Raw genomic sequence first — 21,488 nt, forward strand, 5'->3', positions numbered from 1 at the left:
AGGGAAAAAAAATGCTGTCTCCAAATAGAACAGTCTTGGAAGGAGGAGGCTCAACAAAGCTGTGGCTCAGAGGCCATGGGAATGACCAAGAAACCCAGTAAGACTTCATGCATGATAATGTAGCCAGAGACTCATGAGGCCTTACCTCGTACTACGGTCCCCACCTGGTTATGTACCAGGTGATGGCTGATGTTCTGTTTCTGTGACCCCCACCACTCTGGCCAGCTATGCTTACATCACTGCTTCCCTTTCCATCAGAGCTGCTTGAATAGGCAATCCACAGCCACAGGAGCCAGACTCAGCCTGTTCTTGGGATAGCTACAAGGAGAGACTTCATAACCGGAAGATTCTGAATGCTTATGTCTGTTTTGCCGAGATTCACATGTTGAGAGACCAACCCAAAGGTAATGGTTGTTAGGCAGTAATTAGGCCATGGGTATGGAGACCTTGTGAATAAGATTAGTGCTCTTTGAAGAGGCCCCAGAGAAATGCTTTGCCTCTTCCGCCATGTGAGGTCACATCTAGAAGCTTCTATCTGTGAACCAGAAATCAGGCCTTCTCCAGACACCGAAGCTGCTCACCCTTCATCTTAGACCTCCCAGCCGTTAAAGCCATGAAAACACATCCCTGTCACTCATAAAGCTGCCCCTCTTGTTACAGCAGCCCGCATCAACCAACGCAGCCATCACCCCTGGTTGAGGTATACGGTACCACACAGGAAACTGGCCAAACACAAAACTCCAGCACCATGCCTTGAGAATACAGCATCAGAGAACTTCAGGCTCATTAAACACATTTAAATGTGAAATACCTGTCTCCACCTCCGGAGAGCTGAGATTACAAGCCGGTATGACCATGGATGGCTTTTTTTTTAATGTGGTTTCTGGGGACCAAGCACAGTAGCTGAGCCATCTTCCAGCCCCAACCTGTGTCTCTAAGCCTTATCTTATTCCTTTTAGGCCAGAGGGAATTAGAGCCAGGGAAAGGCTCTTAAAACATGCTGCAGGGGAAGCAACTTTTAGACCAGTTGCTGTTCTCAGTAGCCCCTGCCTAGCAGGGCTGGAACCAGCTGCGGGCTGGGGTCTGGTACATTTGCTCTGGGAAATATTTCATGGGGCAGAACTTAGTAACCACATTTGATGAGCGAAATTACCTGACATTCCGTAAGACCCCACTGTTTTCTGATGTATTTAGGTTCCTTCCTTTGTCCTGCTCAAAAGGTGAAAGCCAAGTCAGAGAGCAGAGGAAGACCCACCCCCTGGCTTGAGGTGTGTGTCGCTCACTAGCCTGCAAAGTCCTAACCCAAAGGTTGGAAGCCAGTTCAGCTCAGCTGATTGACTATGACTCCAGGACAGGATACTTCTTAGAACCTGGAGTCCAAGCACTCACCATGTTAAGTGAAAAAGGAGCTTTGGGGTCCCCAGGGCCAGAGAATTTGACACAGAAACCTCTGAAGTTTTGTGGCCACGGTGTCATGTCAGTAGGTAGAGAGGCTTCGGGAATGAGAGAGAGCTCTGAAGAGCAGAGGGCTCTTTACCAATTCTCTCTCTCTCTCTCACACACACACACACACCCCGGGGGGTGGGGGGGGAATGTCCAGCTGAGGAGTCTTTTCTGACTCAAACAAAACGAACTGGACTCCTGAGGGCCCATTCAACCAAATCTCCCACGTTAGAGGTCACAACAAGGGGCCTCGGGGAGGGAAGTGGGATCATAGTGAGAAAGGGACCTTGAGCCCGCCAGCTTCAGGCCTGTATTTACCCCCTGCCTCGGGCCGCATCTTTTCCCATCACCTACTTAGTTTCTATTTCTTCAGCTGTGGGCCAAGGCAGCCAGTGGGGAAAGAGAGGAGAAAAGAAACCATACCACCCCCCACTCCCCAACTCCACCCCTGGTGATGTGTCCCTCTCTGGCTGGGCCTCTGACAGGGATTTCTGTGAAAGCACACAGTATCTCCTGCTCAGAATCAGGGAAGCTGCCCCTGATTGGATTAACAGGCATGGTTCCTGGGACTGACTCCCATTCCCCTCACTTGAAAGCAGGCTTTTCAAAGCACAAAAAGCTGGTGATCCGGGCCAGATGGGAGCTCCCAGGAGGAGGGGGAAGGGAACAGAAGTTCCCTACTTGGCAAGAGGGACCAGCAGTCCCCCTGCCCTTCCCCCAGCCAATCTGGCCTCCCTTTGTGCTGGGCTGACAAGGGGCAGCTGGTGATGCTGGCAGAGAGGTGGGCAGAGGGAAAGAGCCAAGGCCTGGGTAAGAGCCAGTTTTGGGGTGGGAATGATCCTAGAGTATCACTCTCTCAGATACAGGTACTGACCCAGAGCCTCCATGGTTCATTCTGGAAGGTGCTCCAAGGACCTTCCTATCAGAGCTACTGATATCTCGGCCAGCCTTGAGTGAGCACTTCTGGCCCTAGACTAAATCCCAGCTCTGTCCTCAGCAGCTCTGTCCATCACATTGGACAAATGATTTCACCTCTTTGAGCCTCATTTCCTCACGTACAAAATGGAGGTGATGACTTCCCCATCGTGACTCATGTCTAAGCAAGTAAATTAAACACAAAGCACTTCCAACGGTGCCGAGTTCTCAGTGTTGAATTAAGTGTGTACCGCTGTTACCATCATTATTTTAACCTTTCTGTGTGCTTCTGTACAGGGAAAACCGACGCGTGAGAGAGACAGTGCAGAGGGAACTGAGCTTTTTGGAAATCCCGCCTGGTGTCTGGAAACCCCCTGAGTTCCTGGGATCCTTTTGGGGCTTTGACCTTTCAGGTGATTGGCTTGGCATGGTAAGTTTTCAGTGGCATCCCCTAAGGAGCGAGGTGTCTTCTGATTGTTGAGAGTACCACTCATCCACAATCTAAGAAGTGCCTATTTGCTTCTGACAGACTCATACAACAGACGCGGGATCCAAGACAGCACTGTTGTTTTCTCTGTGTTTGACCTTGTGGAGATTGCACCGAGCTGGTTTGTGCCTGTTTCCTCAGGTAAAAGTCGGAAGTGTTTGCTCGAGTTCCAAGGCTGTTTGCTGATGAGCTTGTGTTTGACATGCTGCATGCAAACCGGCAGGGTCTTTGGAAGTATTATTGTCACGTATGGCAGAACCAATTCCCATATTTTATACTTACTGTACGGCTCTGAACAATCTACTTAACCTTTGTTAAGACACCAAATTCTCTTCTGCTTTATGGGGGATAAGTAAGCTAATCTTACAGGATGATTGTAAAGACTGTGAAAAGCCTTGTGTTGATAACACTTGATATAACATCTTACACATTATGATTGTTTTCAAGGTTAGGGTGGGCAAGATGGCTCAGCAGATAAAGGCTGCCAAGCTTGCTGCCCTGAGTTGGATGTCTGGGACTCTGTTGTTGGTTGTTTTTTGACTCTTTTGACTCTTTGCTCTTTCGGGGGGCCCCCCGCCACTCAGCTTCCAAATAAATCATACAAGGAGGCTTAGTCTTATTTATAAATGCCCTGCCTTAGCTTGGCTTGTTTCTTGCCAGATTTTCTTAACTTTAAATTATTCCAACTGCCTTTTGCCTCTGGGCTTTTACCTTTCTCTATTTCTGTATATCTTTTGTTTGATTCTTGTTCTGTGTCTGGCTATAGTCCTCCCAAATTTCTCCTTTTGTTTATCTTCTCTGTCTGCCAGCCCTGCTGCCTATCCTTTCTCCTGCCTTGCTATTTGCTATTTAGCTCTTTATTAGACCAATCAGGTGTTTAGATAGGCAAAGTAACATAGTTTCACAGAGTTAAACAATTGTAACATGAAAGAATGCAACACATCTTTGCATCATTAAACAAATGTTCTATGGCATAAACAAATGTAACACATCTTCAAATAATATTCTACAACAGGACCCACAGGGTAGACAAATTATCCTCTTACCTCCACCTATATGCCATGGTGTGTGTCCTCGCTTGTGTGCAGATGTATGTGCATATGTGTGTGCATGTACACACACACACACACACACACACACACACACACACACACACTTACCCCTACCAAATAAATGTACTAAAAAATAAAATAAAAAGTTGGTGTTTTACCCACCTCCACTCCAACTCCTTACAAATCTGCAACTGGATCCACAATACAGATGTTTCTGAGCAAGAGCCACAGGAACTCCTCCAGTGACCAGCAGTACACACTTGAGTGGTTTTGTCCAGTCATCAATCTCAACTACTCAGGTGTCATTTTTTAATCACACAGGTTCCTTGCTTTATCTTGCCTGGGGAAATAACACAGCTTTCATCTCTTTCTGTCTCTCTCTCTCTGTCTCTCTCTCTCTTTTATTCATCTTGCTTTTTCCCCTGTTACCTAGGTTCTCTCAAAATCTCTATAGGAAAAGAAAATAGCCTGGTTGTGTTTCATGGCAGGAGTTGGGGTTGTCCGTGGCTGCCTTTGGGGTTCCAACAGCCAGCCCTGTTCTCATCCAGGGGCTATGAGAGGCCACAGGGAAAGGGCACAGGATGAAGAGACAGCCATTAATCACAGGGAAGCATTCTCCTTCCTGGAGTCACCTTTTTACAAGTGTGGCTTCTTCCCTGGGGATGGAAGGCAGGGGAATGAGGGGGAACCTAGGGGGATATTTGTGGTGAAAGTGGGGGTGCGGATTTACTGTTCAGATTCCGCACACCTGGGTAGAAGCTGGAAGAAAATTATGCTTTTACTTCTCTATGTATACAAATTCGTTTCTCCTGGATGCAGAGCTCCAGTAGGGTGCTTGCCTAGTCTATGTCAGGCCCCAGGGTTAACTTTAATTCTACAAAACCCAACAACCTTTTTTGTCATTTAATAGATGCTCCGTTTCTTGTTCATAGGTCAATGGGAGTGCTAGGTGGCCAGACTGGATCTAGTCAGTGGTGCCTAGGGGGAGACCATTGAGAAGGTAATTTTCTTGGCTCTGCTTCTTATGTAATTGGGCATTGATTAACATCTGATCCAAATGACCTCAGTAAGACAGTGATGTTTCCAGTACCTACCACATCCCATAGAGTGAGTTTGAGTATGTGACCGACCTACTCTTCCCTCACACTGAAATGACTACAGTGAGACAGACAGATGCTAATTTCATTCTTGGATTGATTTGGTCTCAGTTCAGAAACGTTCTGAAGTTTAGTGTTTAAAGTTTTGATAATGAGGGTATGGATACCTTCTTCTATAAGTACCGGTGAGGAGAAAGGGAGCTGGGAGAGGGTTCAGTGAGTACCAGCACTTGCTGTGCCAGCCTGAAGACCCCACTTAGAATCTCCCGAACCCACATAAAAAGCTAGGTATGGCTGCATGTGCCTCAAACCTCCCAGGTAGTAGGCAGAGGCAGACAGATCCTGGGAGCTTGCCGGCTAGCGAGCCCAATCAAAGCTACAAGCTCTTGGTTCAGTGAGAGACCCTGTCTCAAGGAAATAAGGCAGAGAGTCACAAGGGAAGACACTCGACATCCTCCCCAGTCCCTGTGTATGTACCCATGGACCTGTGTAGTCACATATCCACAGGCATGCTTCACACATATATGCCACACACACTCAGGTGTGCAAGTGCCCACATACACACACATCCCACATACCCATATGCTCCCCAAATTAAACAAAACAAAACATTTAAAAAAGATTGTAGATAGATTCAGACATAGGTGGACAATGAACACCAATCACTTAGAACAGTGCCAGTACTTAGGGGCTGCTCAGTTAAACAAAGTATTAGTATTTAAATGATTAACATTCTCCTTGCTCATTTTTTTGGGGTGTATGCAGAAATACGCACTACCAGAGATTCTTCTGAGCTTACTCAAATGGTTACTCATTTCCTACCAGCACTGGAGAGCACAGCAGTCCTTGGAAGTCTGAGACAGGCTTCCAACAGCATGAGAGAGCAAAGAGAAGGAAGGATTTTCTACATTCCAAGTCCTAGGAGCTTTAGGATTGGAAAGCTCAGCATCATCATGGAGTTTTGTGTGCTTAGCTGTGTGCTACAGCGATTCTACTATTACTGCTGTCACTCTTCACAAGCCTACTAGAGGCTTAAAATTATTTATTTATTTATTTATTTTTGCATGTATATGAAGGTTTGGCCTGCAAGTACATATGTGTGCCATATGTGTACAGTGCTCATGGAGGGCAGAAAAGGGCATTGGATCTCCTGGAACTGGAGTAACTGTTAGAAGCAGTCATCTGGGTGCTTGCAACCAAACCTGGGCCCTTTGCAAGAGCATGAGTGCTCTTGACTGCTGAGCCATCCCTCCAGCCCCGTGACTGCTAGAGTTTTGGAGTGTTTACTCAGCGTTAGGGATTTGAGACAAATAATATTTCTATCCAGTGTAATCATGTTGATTTTACAAATGAAAGGACTGAAGCTTAAGAGGTTAAGCAGCTTGTCCAATATCCTGCAGCTACTGAGAAATGGAGATGAGATAACACTTAGCGAGGGCTGACCCTATAGTCCATGCTTCTAATCACAATCCTCTACAGCCCAAGCCCTCTGAGACTGGCCCTGGGTCAAAGCAGGGGAAGACTAAAGTGTGCTTACCTCGTTATTTCCCAATCAGTTGTAGCACCCTTTGTTTGAGCACCTTCCATTAATACTGGAAAGAACTAGCTCGAACAGATGTCAAGAAATATTTTGCTCTGTGCAAAGATACAGAAACAAGGCACCACTGGTACTCCAGCTTTATCAATGTGTGCAAGTCTGCCCCGGGCTGTAAAATAAGGAAACTGACTTCCACAATTTCTAGACCTCCTTCTAGCTCAACAGTCTAGGACTAGGACTGCATCCACAGGATGTGATGAGAGATCAAATCATGGAAAATGCATGCCTAGGTTTAGGGAATTCAAAATTAGATAAAATAGATGCAAGCGTATTGGGACAGGAGCACCATGCCTGCCTAGAATGGGTGGGATAGGGCTGGGGACATAGCTCACCCAACATGTGTGAGGCTCTAAGTTAGATCCCTAGCACCATAAGAAAACAACAAGGGGCTGGGGATTTAGATCAGTGGTAGAGCGCTTGCCTAGCAAGCGCAAGAAGGCCCTGGGTTCGGTCCTCAGCTCCAGAAAAAAAAAAAAAAAAAAAAAAGACAAGAAAACAACAACAAAACAAGTGTCTAATTCATTTTTTTGAGAAATGAAATGTATAAAACATGCAAATCCATTTAAACGAACCACATTAATATAACAAGATCTTAAGTGGAAGATGAACAAGACCATGGGTGGTTGGGCTGAGGTGGGGATGCCTCTACAGGAGAGAGATTTGGGGAAGTTTAGATAGAGAAGGAAGGGAAATGAAATGTATTCTTCATCTGCTATGTGCCAGATGACCTACAGTTGTTATATTAACCTTCTCAATCCTATGAGACTTGGCAAAGCCAAGGAGTTTGTGCAGGGTGGTGCATCTGGTAACCTGCAACAAAGAGGTTAAAAGAAACATACAATTTCCAATGTTTTCCTTTTAAAGTCCCAGAACTGACACATATGTTCACCCATGTTTTGATCTCCTCTCCTCTCGTATCCTTTAGACACAGCCACAGCCATAAACTAATTGAGCTGGGAGACGGGGAGGGGGAGGGCAGGTTGGGTTCCTGTAGATCCTTCCAAAGCTTCAAGTTCGATCTCCTATCCTGTGTCCTGCATCTTAAAGGCACCGGCAATAGTGGCATGGCATGGCTCTTGTGTATAGTGTAACTCCAGGGGAGGTGTCCATAGCCAATGAGTTTTCTCAGTGTTCATAGTAGTGGAACAAGCGTCAAACCTTCTCCAAAGAGATCAACCCCATGACTGGGTGCATAGCATCAGAATCCATGCTCAGGGGCCCAGATACCACAGACCAGAGGAGCATTTCAGAGGGAGTTGAGATTAAGGCCCCAGAGGGATTTTATGAGAGAGATTGGTTTCTGCTTGAGCTAACAGCATCTTCCAAGAAACAGAAATTGATGCTGCCGCCCTAGGGGGTTCCAACGAGAAAGCCCTTTGATGTATGAGCCCACACTGCCAGGAAGCACTTTAGTATAGGTGTCAGAAGCAAACGGGGTACACTCCCTTTTGTGGGTAACGTGAAAATATCTGTGTTAGAGAGTGGCCAGGATGACATGAGGGGAGGAGGGGACGGTAGAAAATAACAAGAGGAAAATGTAGGTTTTCTGAAGCAGATCTTGTCAGTTGGGTGTCTGGAGGCCTGCAATGGAAAGGGATTTGTCATTTCATCTTTCCAGTCGCTTCACCTTTGGTTTCTGTCATCCTTCGGGGTCTTCCTGGAAGAAGGGGTAGAGGTGACTTAGAAATGGTTTTGGTGAGAGGCCATGTTAACTCGTCAACCACTGATTGTCCCTTCCATATAGGTTCAGACAGGTCACAGAGGATCGACTTTGCATGGGTGCCTCTGGGGTCACATCCACACTCAACCCCACACAAACCCACACGTTTTTTCAGGTGTGGGAACTGGGGTGCTCCCAACAATGGTAGAACTCGGGTTGGACTTTTCTAGCTAGCTGTGTGTTCCTGGCATTCAGTGACGCTCTCTGAGCTTCCAATGTGTTCATTGAGAACTTTGACTCCAGCAACTCCTTGGCTTTATTTAACACCTTGATTTTAATACTAGTCATTCCGGATGCCTCATGGTTCTGAAGATCCTGCGGGTCACCTGTGGACTCACGCCATGCCTCTTCGCAGCACCCTTTCCCACAGCTTCCTGTAAAATCTGGTTTTCCAGCAGAGGCTGCTACCTCTTCCTAACCGCAGGGCAGAGGAGCTTCTGGCATTGGTTTCCGCACTAACTTGGTGCTCTGATGTGAACCGAGCAGTGGGTTTTAAAGGAACCGCCTGGCTGTGTGTCGAGTTCCACTGCAGTGTTAAGTGTCGGGAGTGAGGCAATACCGGGAGAACCCAGACTTCTCCCGGAGGGGGAGTGCAAGGGGAGGAGAAAGAAGAGAGCGGGAGAAGAGCCGAGAGGGACAGAGGCGGGAGGCGCGAGCAGCGGAAACCATCCAGGTGCAGTTGGGGACGACACCGAGCCACCGCGCAGCGCGCAGGGAGGGGGCCGTGGATATATATAGAAAGAGGGATCGCGCTGCGGTAACACCTTGTCACCCAGACGGCGGGAGCCGAGAGCGCGCCCTGGCAGGGGAGTTCCACTAGCTCGTGCAGCGCGTCCCCGCCCTCGTCGTGCCCGAGGCTGTCCCAGGGAGGAGGGGGACTCTGAACCCGCCACTGGGCTCACCTGCCGGAGGTGCCTCCGATTGGACCAAACGCTTGAGTTGGCGAGTCCAAAGGCTGCGCGCCCAGCTCCCCTGTTCCTGATGGGACTGGCTCTCCTGTTTGCAAAGCCAGGCCCCGCAGGGAGATGTACTGAACATTAGCCAGCCGCTGGTGTGTCTCCGAAGCTGCTGACCGCCCAGCCCTGGGGTCCGTCCACATGAACAGCTTTCCCAGCAGACCTAGGTAAGAACTTCATGACCTACTGGAGTCCCAGGAGGAACGCACCTGGGTGCCAGGCTGAGGACAAGGGAGTCCTCTGGAACTGGGGAAATATTGGGGTGGAGGTGGGGAGGGTGTCGATTCCCAGCTTTCTTAGCACAGCATCAAAGTTGCCAGAGGGCACAGTAAAGCTATTAACATGGATTGTGGCCTGGCTGTGATGTCCAAACACCCAGAGTTGGTGTCCCCAGGAAACCACTGAGATAGGTCTCCTCCATCAATTTCCGGAGGTGGCCAGCTGGCTTATTTCTTCGTTCAGTGCTGGGGAAATGCACAGAGCAAGTGGAGAGAGGAAGGTTGGGGTGTGGAGATTGTGTCTGTTTCTCCCCGCCTTTCTGGCAAAGTTTTGAACTTGGGGACACTGGCTTTCCTTGTTCTGGGCAGAGCCTATTTCATCCGGCTGCCCCATCCGTCTTACACTCATCGTACCAACACAGTCCAAGTTCAAGACTTGGCAGGAAGACAAAGTACCCACCAAGGGGTAGCTGCTAAGACTAGGGAGAGGAGCTTTTCTAATTCCTCCATGGGATGGAGGTGGAAGGCTTAACAGTTGAAGGGTTCCTTGATTTAGACCCAGGAATTTATGAAATCCCTACTCCTTCCAGGAAAAGCCTGACTTTGGCTTGGGCAGATGGAGAGGGAAGGTGTGGACATTAGAACGAAGTTATCAGGGCCCAGACACATTTGAACCCATCAGCCAGCCAGGTGCCTAGAGAAACTTCTTCCTCCCCCAGCTCCTCAAGAGAGGGCCTGTGTCTTCAAGATAACATAGAACCAAACCGTTAATTGCACACACCCAGGTTGTGATTTGGGGTGCATTTGTAATAGCTCAACCCCAGGCCTAGCCCTGTACATATCATATGCTTGGAAGAACCTCTACATTTTTTCCCCAAGTAAATCATTTTTTGAAGGCTTGTAAAAAAATAAAATCAAATGTTTTCATGACAGCAGCAGATGCAAAACTCCCACCACTCCAGGCAAAAAAAAAAAAAAAACAAAAAAAAAAACAACCAACAAAGAGATTGGTGCAGGGGGCTGAGCTATCTCTTTTGCCAACACCTACATGATTACATTCCTGCACTGGCACTTTCCAGGAGGCGCCGATCTCAGCTGGAGCCCCCCCACCATGTAAATTCAGGACAATTGAATACTGGACACAAATGGAAAACACTACATTTCTACCTCCTCCTCCAGGGCCCTCTTTGGCTCTTATCTGATATCGATGCTCATTGGGAAGCACCATAGTATAAAAATACCTCCTACGCAGCATTTATAAGAGTGGATGGCAAAGCATAGGCCTGTGGATTCTTACTGAGCAATCTAGTCTTGTTCTTTGGTTGAGGGGATCACTCATTCCCTTTTTCCAACTGCGCCTCCCACCTGTGTTCCTCACTTGAAGATCTTGTCTCTAATGTACACTTCATATCCTATCCATGCCAGCTTCATGGCTTCCCAGAACTTTTTGTTGGTTGCTTTTGCTGATGTATGGGAGGTCATCAGTGAGTCTTCTCTGGACTCAACTAGTGACCTTCTTTTAAGTTCTTCCTCAACCTGCAACTTGGGTGGATGGTTCTGCTAGAATCACAGTGATTCAGGGGGTCTCAAAAAGGCATATGAAAATTCTGGTTTCCTCACCATCTTAAAAAAAAAAGTTGTATGGGTCTATAGATTTTAGACTGAGTATTGGAGTTACTGTTGAAATTAAAGTATTATGAGCAACTAACTGATCAAAATGTGGCCAAACTGGATGCCACTGTAGTCTCTCAGTTTGACTTTGACACCCCACCCCACCCCCTGTGCTTGCCAAATAATGACTGCTTGCTCAGGGGTCTTCAGTGACCACAGATCTTGCATGAAGTCACATCTTTATAAGGAGATATGGCCAGTCCCTGCTGCTATCTTCCAGCCTTCGCTCTTGGACTGTAGCTATCACACAATGTCCCCCAAAGATCAGCCTGGTGTACAGAGACTCCCATCTCGCACATCTGGCATCTGTAGACTTAAAGCTGAAATCCTCAGCCCCCAGGGCAGCAGCTAGACTCCAGCTGCACGCCTCTGTTCCCATTGGCTCTGCTTTTGCACAGGTGGCATGTAGTTTTCAGCTGTTGGTGGCTCTGGGCTTCTGTCCACAGTTCTGCTACAAATGAGCACCCGCGGCACCCGCCCTGGTGAAGGAAGTACTTACTGGTGGGGGTCTGTTGCAGTTCATGCTCTTCTTGTTTTAGTTTCCCAGCATCTTCCTGCTTAATTGGAATCTTTCCTCGCCTCTGCTCCTTTCTCCCGTTTGCACCTGTAGATTGGTGTACTAGGGACCACATTCACCACAATCGTAGTTGTTCTTGAAATGATAATAAAGTCGCTAAATTCTCCACTTGATTTAACACCTCAGTATACATAACGCAGAGACAATGCATTCGTCTTTCGACTGCTACATTTCATGTGCCCTTTATTTTGGTATGTACGGCGCTGGAATCTAAAGCACTGGGAGCCCATCTCCTTGGTAGCTGTTGAGTGAGTCCGACACAATCACAATGAATAGATGTTGCTAAAGCGATGAGAGATAGGAAAACAATGTTACAGCCAGGAGAGGAACAGGCATGGCTTGGGAAATGGGACCTGGAGAAGCACATGCTCTTCGGAGGGTCATCTTAATGTGCTGACAAATCAGTTAGTGCACATGTGTGAAAATAGAATTTACTAGATGGAGGAAATATCTGCCAGGAAATTGATGTATCGATCTGTAAGATAGCTTCCAAACCCCAAGAACTGAAGTCCTAGGGAGCTGGTTTTGCTGAACCAAAGAGTTAGTGGTCTGCTAGCCAGCCTTTCCCTTAGACTCTCCCCAACTCAACAGAGAGTTCTGTCCTTAAGGGAAAAGGCCTCCAGAGACCTACATTAGCAGAGAACAATGCCACCTGTTGCTCATTGGTACCATCAGCGAAGACCTGGTTCTAGGCATGCTGAAGGAGCCACAAGATGAGTTTATCTCACCAGCTGTAACAACAGGCTTGAACAACTCGATTCCATCATTTTGAAACCTGGTCAGATGGCAGGACCTCCCCGAGGCATCAAAGGCACAAAGCAGGCAGCATCTCCCCTCTCGGCCCCCTTGTGGGGCTTTTATGGAGCTATGAGGCTTCTGGGGGAAGGTGCAGTCTCTCTTTCCTGAGCCAGGATAACAACAGGACTAATTTGGAGATGGGGGTGGACTTCAGGGCTCAGAGTCAGGGAGTGCAACTTGAGCCTTTAGTTTGTTAAAAGCCTTCAGAAAAATCGATTTTTGTTCGGAACACAAGACTAATGATGTACCACCTGCCTGTTCCCCTCCCACCATGCACCGCTACACTCGTTGAATGCGGAACATGTTTAGCTAGAGGAGGGAGTAGGAAAAGACAGCTCCTGCAGCTCATCCGCCATTCCAGCTCCGAAGTGGCACCTTTCTCGGCATCTTGAGAGTCGGGGCTTGGAGGCAGGCGTGAGGAATGAGTCCAAGGATAGAGGTCAGGGAGGGCAATTCTAAGAGAAGTTTGTGAGACCCAGCACATCTGGAGATAGGCTGCTCCAGAAGACCAGAGCGAGCCAGATGAGGGTGCTGGAGGCATAGGAGGAGAAGGGGAAGAAAATATGGCATATAGAAATGATGAAAGGAGGGAGAGAGGGAAGGAGGAAGGGAGGGAAGCAAGTCACCATGGAAGGAAGAAGAGGAAACAGATGGGATGGTGCGGAAAGGCTGTGCAAGGAAAAACCAGAGGAGTGAAAAGAGCAGAGATAAAGAGAACAGCACCTCGCTGTCAGGTCTTCTCGCTCCACTTTTTCCTCTGGCAGAGGGAGGGAGCAAGCGCGCCAGCAGAACAGCATGGCTTTTGTGACTGGGAGGCTGGGCACTGGAGCTGTCAAGCCTCAACCCCTCACGGCAGCTCGTTCTATTTTTACATTTTGCAGAATTGAAATTAAACAAATGACCCCGTGAAGGCATTGTTCATGAAGATTTTATCCCGCACACCCACACAGCCAGGGCTGGTGGCTGAGTATTTAGCATAATATTCTATCTAATCAGATAAGAAGGCATGCTCCGGAGGGTGGCAGGCTCGAAGTCTGCGCTTTGATAAGAAAGACCTGCTTTGATGACGGTGGGCTAAGCGAGAAAGGAAACCTTGTTCTCTGGGTTGCCGCGGATAGCTTTAGCGTTTCCCTTCCCTGAATTAGATCTCTGACTTGGTGAGACTCTTGGCCAGGTTCTCCTTGGAGGCTTCATTGGTGGTGGCGTGGGGGAGGGGAGTGGCTCTCTTTGGCTGAAGCTGCCTTGAGTGGAGTAAACCCTGCTTAGAGTCCAGGCACTCACTCACTCGCCCACCCACCCGCTCACCCACTCACCCTATTTGTTGGCCAGAAAACTCATCTCTGCTGGAGTAACAATGCTTAGGCAGCAAGGAGCACATTGAGACTGCGGCCATTCATTTCATACTCAGCATGATCCACAACAGATAACATTTTTTTTTTCTGATTTGGACATGAGTTTGTGCCTTAAGCCATAGAAGATCTAATAGCAATTAAACACACACCCCTTGGCATTTAGTCAGAAATACACGTTAACATACCAGTCAATAAGGCCAGATTGGTTGGTTAGACGCTCCATTAGAAGACTGTTCAAAAACTTGTCATTGCCAAGCATGTATTTACAATTAACAGGGTATGCATGGGCCCCTTTTCCTTATGCGTTGAAGGTTTATACAGTTCCTCCTCTAGTGCCTTTAAAATACTGTTTTTGACAAGTCCGGTGTCTAGACCAGATAATGATGAGGACTGCTATTGAATCCATCCTGACTTCAAAGGGAGCCATGGATAGAATAGTTTGACTCAGAAAGCAATGTTTCTTCCTGCAGGCTAGCGTGGCAGGGCCTGCTCTTTCCCTTCAGGACCCCAAAGGCTTATTAGCCAGAGAATATTCCCTGAGGTGACTATAAAAAGGTATCTCCACGTGTGACTCATTGAAACACGGAGAGTACTGACAGGAGTCATATGGATTGTCTTCAAAGACCCTATGAAGGATTGATAGTCCATTAAGCAGAAGCCAACCTCCCCCCCACACCCACACCCACACACTTTAATCTTGGCATTCTTTCTTCTTGGTTATCTGTTTCTCACAGTGTGTCTGGTATGGCTTTGAGACCATGGAACGCTTCTATGAATCTTGTGGGGAAAGTCAGCATTTCCTTTATTAATAACAGCTTCAGAGTCTGACTTCCCAGGCCTGGAGGCCCCATGCCACAGAGCCCTCGGTTCAGAAGTATTCAGGGTTGAGACAGGATTCTAAGGGTTGGGCTCTCAAGCTACTGGAGCAGAACATGGCTGTTCCATGTTTTCTTGTCAAACCATTTCCTTAGATTTTTTACACGTGGATCTGAGTCTGTTCATGCTCAAGTTGACCAATCTGCAAAAACAAGTTCCTCGGTTTGGTTGGAAGTAGAGAGTGTGTGCGAAGTCTTTACCCCTCAGTTTCCATTTTCCAGATGAGTCTGGTTTAATTAGCCCTCTCCAGGATATATGGCCAGTAAAGCACCCTGATCTCATTTTTATTGTTGCATTGTAAGTTCAGTGTTTTTTATGAAAACACATTGAATTGTCCTTATTGTTGCTTGTTTTGTTTGGGTTTGATCTTGGGCTATTTGCAGATATATAAGAAGATATATTGGGGATAGGAAACTCATTTCAGACATACCATTTGTACACACAGCATGGTGATTAATTACAATGTTTTGAATGTGTCTGTGTTTGTTTGGGCTGTGACCTATCATGTGATATCAGGTATGTGGAATTTTTCACTTGTAGTATAATTTTGATAGTTAAAAAGTTTTAGATAGTGACCATTTCAAGTTTTGAATTTTCAAGTTAGGGATGCTTCTCCTGTACTGAGAAGTCATTTCCATCCTAGTTTATCCCTTACAAAGCTCCTGTGCAGAGTAAATGATTAGCAACAACATTTTACAGTTGCAGAAAGTAAGACATAAAGACCAGATGCATAGCCAAGCATGGAGGTATATGCCTATAACCCCAGCACTTGGGAGGCTAAGACAAGAGGACTATTGTGAGTTTGAAGTCAGCCTGGGCTATATAGTAAGTTCAAGGCTACCAGAGGATGCACAACAAAAACTTATGTTAAAAAAAAATCCAAGATACGTGGACAGTAATTATAGCTGGGACTTATAGCAGCACTGTGATTTTCTGCATGGGTGCTTTCATTGTAGATTTCTCTTTAAATTTTCATTTCATCCCTTTCTTGTCATCTACCACTAATTAGTGCTCGCCATCGGCAGATACACACACACACACACACACACACACACACACACACACACACACCTGCTTGGAGCTGTACTAATCCCAAACATCCCCTAAAATACAAATGCCTATGAGAACATAGTTAAAGGGATTTGGAACTGAAGAGGGGAGGTAAATAAACAACATCAATGTTCTTGAGACTGACTGCTTTTTTTTTTCTTCTTCCAGTTTTTGGCGTGTTCATCACTGCCAAGTTGCCTTGACATTTAAATCACAGAAAATACGGGGTAAAAGTTGGCACTATACTGTGTAACTGTTATGCCTTCTTTTCTTGCACACCAGCCTTAAAGGGAAATCCTATCTCATGGCCTGCTTCTGCTGAAACCAGTGTTACATAAATTTCTGTAACACAAAGAGGTTATAGTAGATTTTGGGATAGCATGACTTCAACAAGAGAGCCGAGACGAGTCCCTTGGGACTCAAGGGTTTCTATAAATGGGCTTCTTTAAGATCTCACTTCATCTTGGCTGGGTCCAATGCTTCCTTTGAACTCAGTTGGCAACAGGCAATAGAGAATGTTAATTTCTGGTCTCGGCTGGTCTTTTGCATGCATGGGCTTCCTGCTATTTGTCTGAGAAAAGAACAAACCCAGGTGAATTAGGCTGTGCTGGTGGCTTTATTTAGCAGTTAGACTGACCCAAGTGGAATAATATATTTTGGCTTGTCACAAAGCAGGAACAATTAGTAGAACTAGCGAGGCTATTCTCCTAGAATGCATGCTTAGCCGTGATGAGACTAGAGGGTGTACACAATGGGGTTAAAAGAATTTGATCTATTCCTGTTCCTTCTTCCCAAATACGATGCTTCTCAAGACATCCATATACCAAAGATGTAAGTACATCATGCCAAGGCTAGGCTTTGACTCTCCTGTGTAAAGCCTGATATCTCTTAGCAACACCCAGATTTAATTTAGACACCATGCCAAAAGGCTACTTTGTATACCTGTAGTAAAATGATGAGACCGTGATCAAATGTGATCAACTGATCTTAGAAGAGGATTAAAAGGTGGCACCAAAACTAGTCTGAGATGAGAGAGAAGAGTGCAGATCTTTGCACGTTCTATGGCACGTTCTTTTCTTCCGTTGTGAGTAATGGAAAATGAATTAAAGGATGAGAATGCAGGCTTTTATGAGTACTTGAGAAGTGCTCTTAGCTCCTCTTCTTATCTGCGTGAGTACTTACCTCTAGGAACTGTGGATAGGACAGAATGTGTCCTTTCCCCAGGTTTATTCTGTTCCTGCTTATTTTTAAAACCACATCCTCCATTTATATCCCCCTGGCAAGCATTTATTAATCAAGAAATGAGGCGGGTAATGAAGATAAGAGCTGAAGAAGATGCCTTTCTTTCTTGGGAGAACTCATGATCTAGTAAGGAAGGTAGTAAAGAAGAGTAAAAAATACCATGGTAATGACCCCGAGGAAGTGAAAAACCGGCACGATAGGGATGCCCAACCCAGCACCGTGAGCAGAATAGCCTGGGGGACTCCACGAAGGCTTCTTCAGGAGAGCTCATATTTGAGCTCCCTTTGAAAGAGCTGAGTAGGTGTGCTGTAGATGGAAAAACATGGAAGAAGTCATCTTTCAGGCAGAGGGGACAGTGTGAACAAACACGTGGAGTGATGACGTATTTGATGTGTTTGTGGCCTGTGGGTCAGGAGTGCTGTGAGAGGCAAGGTTGGTGGAGCAGCCATTCCAGAGTGACACTTTGAAGGCCCAAGCATACACTTTGCATTAAACTGAGGCGGCAGATTATTTTTCAGCAAGAGACTAAACACAGGTTCCTTTTCTAAAAGAAAGATAACACTGATCATCACACTATGAAGGTTAAGTCCAAACCATGGGAGGTCCAATGTTAGGGTCAGGATCCATAGGCAAGGATGCTGGGGTGTCCAGATGAGACCTCCTGTGGTAAAGAAAGTTAGAGCATGCCATCCACATGTGAGAGAAAGTTCAAAAGTCATCAGAGTTTGTTGTTGGATAGATGGTGGAAGCTGAGGGAAGGTAGGGAATCACAGAATGAACAAATGCTCTATTTCATGGTCTGTGCTAGATCAGCGGCCATGACTCGAGATTATAACACTCAGGAATGATGAGGAATTGGAAGGTAAGGTGACCACATAAGAGTCTGAGGAGGCTAAGGATAAAAAGGGGCCTTAGAATGGAGATGTGGTGGGCCATTTGTAAACTCGTCAAATCCAACAAAGTTGTTCAGAAAGACAGAAGGAAGACGAGAGTAGAGTTGCTCAGAGTCCAGGTGGGGACTTGGAGGCTACTACTGTTAATGTTTGAAAGAGAGGAAGAAATGGAATGACAACTATGTAAGAATAGGGAATGAGAAATGTTTCCAAAGAGAGAATTGTGGCCAGGCTTGGCAGAGGCAGGTGGATCTCTGTGAGTATGGGGCTGGAGAGAGTGAGAGAGTGAGATATATAGATGTAGTTGGTTGTTTTTACTTTTTGGGGGCCTACCACCCAGCTCCCAAATAAATACACAGAGGCTTATTCTTACTTATAAATGATTGGCCTTAGCTTGGCTTGTTTCTAGCCAGCTTTTCTAATTTATATTATCCCATTTCTCTTTAACTATGTTTGCCTCTGGGCTTTTCACCTTTCTTTATTCTATATATTTTTCTTTCCTTCTTACTCCATGGCTGGCTGTGTGGCTGTGTGGCTGGCCTCTGGTATCCTCCTCTTCTTCTCCTTTTCTTACTCCTCACTCTTCTCCTGAGCCTAAATTTCTCTTCCTATTTATTCTCTCTGCCTGGCAGCCCTACCTATCCCTCTCCTGACCAGCTATTGGCTGTTTGGCTTTTTATTAGACCAATCAGTTGTTTTAGGCAGGCAAAGTAACACAGCTTCACAGAGTTAAACAAAAGCAACATAAAAGAATGAATCACATCTTTGCATCATTAAACCAATGTTCCACAGAATAAACAAATGTAACACATCTTAAACTAATATTCCACAACAGATAAATGATAGCTAGACAGATAGGTAGGTAGGTAGATAGATAGGTAGATAGATAGATAGATAGATAGATAGATAGATAGATAGATAGATGATAATTGTTTTAATGTGTTTATAATCGAGAAAAGCCACGTTGTAAGGGGAGTGGTTGAAGATACAGGAAAGAAGAGAGACAAGAGACAGAGAGTACAGTCTATGCCAGTTCATAACAGAACTAGTGAACAAAGTGAAATCAGAAAGACTAGGTGTACAGAGGGAAGAATGAAGGAGAGCTAGTATTTATGGCCCATGGAGAAATACAATAAGAATTTCATATTTTTTACTTCATTTTTATTAAAACATGTATAAGAAAACAAACAATTACTTTTTTTTTTTTTTTGAGAAAGTGGGAAACTTTCCAAGAGTGAGTGCCACATTTTAGGAGTGTGGATGTGGAGGACCATCAGGGGATGACTTTTCCTTCCTCTATGAAGAAGGTTTTTCATCTTCCCGAAGAAGAATAGGGAATGACATGGAGAGTTCCAGAAGAGTGGGAAGAGTCCTGATGAGTTAAAACCATCACATGATGCTGAGTAAGAACAACTCCACACAGTGTTCATACCTGTAGCAGTCGGAAGCTCTCCGTCCTGACAGTGCTGGAGAGTCAAATTAGTAGTTATTTCAAAGAGTTTCTAAAACATTGCAAACTTTTTCTACCTTGGATTTGGAAGGCCTTGTCCACCAGGTTCTTTCTTCCGTGGACTGCACCATTTTAATTTTATGTCAGGCTGCTTTAGAATGCATGTGTTCCAAGACCACAGTTCCTAGTTCTTATTTCACAAAATTTCAAGCTCACGAAGTAAATTTTCTAGGCCATTCCCCACACTTCAACTCTAGCCAGGTAATAAAATGGCTTCCATGTTTGTCTGGCATATTCTGTGGCGTTGATTTGCCACCCCGAAGTCATGCGCTTTCTGCAAGTTTTGACATCAGAAGCCAGGCATATGACAGACCTGCTGAGAGAGACAAACCCCTTCCTGTCATTTGGGGAACGGCGCCATGTGGGAGAATTGCCTGTCAGACTCGTCTCTTAGGGTTCCCTGTGGTTCGTCCATCCTTTCAGTCTGAAGCCACCTCGGTGTCGTGGGGTTCATAGCATCTGCAGCCTGACACAGTTGCAGCTCTATCCCACACAGAAACAGCAGAAAACAAAAAACAAAAAACAAAAAACAAAAAACCAGGACTCCAGGTATCTGCGAACAATCGGCAGCATTCAGAAAGAACTTTATAAAACCAGAAGGGGGAAACCAAATCTCAGCTGTGTTTTTTCTGCCGGTTTATTTGCTCACAGCGCACCAAGCAAGGTTTTAGGATGGCCTTTCTGTGTCATTCTGTCACCCTTTCATACAGGTGGCTCTGATTTCCTCCCCTGCTATTAAAGGAAAAGACTAAATGTAATTGCCCAGGGCTTTAATTTACATGTCAAACACAATTACACAGGAACCAATCCGCCAGAGTGTGTCCTTCTCAAGGGTCAAGACAAAGGTTGATGGTGAATTCTAGACAGGAAATCCTAAAAGTTCAGCTATCATTGGCCCTTTGTAGAATTCTCTTTGTATACTCCTGGTTAGTTAGGAGCCCAGCGTCATTTCATGTGACCTTGTGCTGGTGCAGAAAAGGAGGCTCTTAGTCAAGTTCACAAATCTGCTGGTAGTAGACACGGGACAGACTCCCCTTCCACCTCCCAACATAATATATAGTGCTCCCAACTCTCTGCGGAAGCTCTTCACCCCCCAGTTGCTGGAGAAGGGTAATTTGAGGTGACGTGGAGTGGTGTTGCCATTTAGGTGGCTGATTGCAGGGCACCACAATATTCTTGTCCTCAGTTTGTCCCATGTGCAGATTATTCTGACTTTCTATCCTGTACCCTTAGAATCGGAATCTTTCTTCTCTTCCCCTCATTATTTAGTGGCTGTGTGCTTAAGGGAGAGCAATTTGAGCAAATAGATTTTGTTTTTACCACCATACATTTCAAAAGCTTGTGCATACTAATAATAGATTAGAAATTATTGTTTTGAGGGGCTGGGGAGATGGTTCAATGGTTAGGTGCTAGCTATACAAGGATCTGAGTTCAGATCCTCAGTACCTGTGCAAAAAGCTGGGCATGACAGCACAAATCTGTAACTGCTGGTTGGGGAAGGCAGACTCAGACTGACCACCAGAGCTTGCTGTCCAGTCAGTCTAGCCAGTTCAATGGGCTTCAGTTTCAGTGAGAGATTCTGCCTAAAAAATAAACTGGAGCCGGGCGGTGGTGGCGCACGCCTTTAATCCCAGCACTCAGGAGGCAGAGCCAGGCGGATCTCTGTGAGTTCGAGGTCAGCCTGGGCTACCAAGTGAGTTCCAGGAAAGGCGCAAAGCTACACAGAGAAACCCTGTCTCGAAAAACCAAAAAAAAAAAAAAAAAAAAAAAAAAAAATAAGCTGGAGAGTAATAGGGAAAGGTGCTCTAGATCAACCCCTGGCCTCCACAGGCATGCACACACACATGCATGTACATTTGCACATGCACATGCACACACACACACACACACACACACACACACACACACACACCACAAATAAATTAGTAACTTTTAAGTCAGTCTTTTGATTTTTGGAGGGTAGGGGTCAAGCTCAAGGCTTGCATATGCTAAGCAAATGCTCTATCACTAAGCTACAGGCCCAGCCCATCTTTG

The 21,488-nt window shown here is 46.0% G+C and overlaps 1 protein-coding gene and 1 long non-coding RNA gene across 7 annotated transcripts in view; both read left to right on the plus strand.

The window, feature by feature from the left end:
* The first annotated feature begins 264 nt into the window (after positions 1–264).
* On the plus strand, positions 265–5,063 carry LOC119088421. Its single transcript, XR_005092092.1, has 4 exons — positions 265–404; positions 2,656–2,788; positions 2,888–2,986; positions 4,830–5,063. It is a non-coding gene; the product is annotated as an uncharacterized LOC119088421 (long non-coding RNA).
* Positions 5,064–8,973: 3,910 nt separating this feature from the next.
* Gramd1b (GRAM domain containing 1B) overlaps positions 8,974–21,488 on the plus strand; it is a 245,783-nt gene continuing 233,268 nt past the window's right edge. The window contains exon 1 of one of the 6 annotated variants that reach the window (XM_028866278.2): positions 8,974–9,434. Coding sequence is in view for 2 of the 6 variants with exons in the window: in XM_028866284.2 (XP_028722117.1) it covers positions 9,409–9,434 (26 nt within the window). In the remaining 4 variants the exon portion in view is untranslated. The remainder of the gene's footprint in view (positions 9,435–21,488) is intronic. The other 5 variants (XM_028866280.2, XM_028866281.2, XM_028866282.2 and 2 more) reach the window with 5 other exon arrangements.

This window comes from Peromyscus leucopus, chromosome 7 (genome assembly GCF_004664715.2).
Source record: "Peromyscus leucopus breed LL Stock chromosome 7, UCI_PerLeu_2.1, whole genome shotgun sequence".
NCBI lineage: Eukaryota > Metazoa > Chordata > Mammalia > Rodentia > Cricetidae > Peromyscus > Peromyscus leucopus.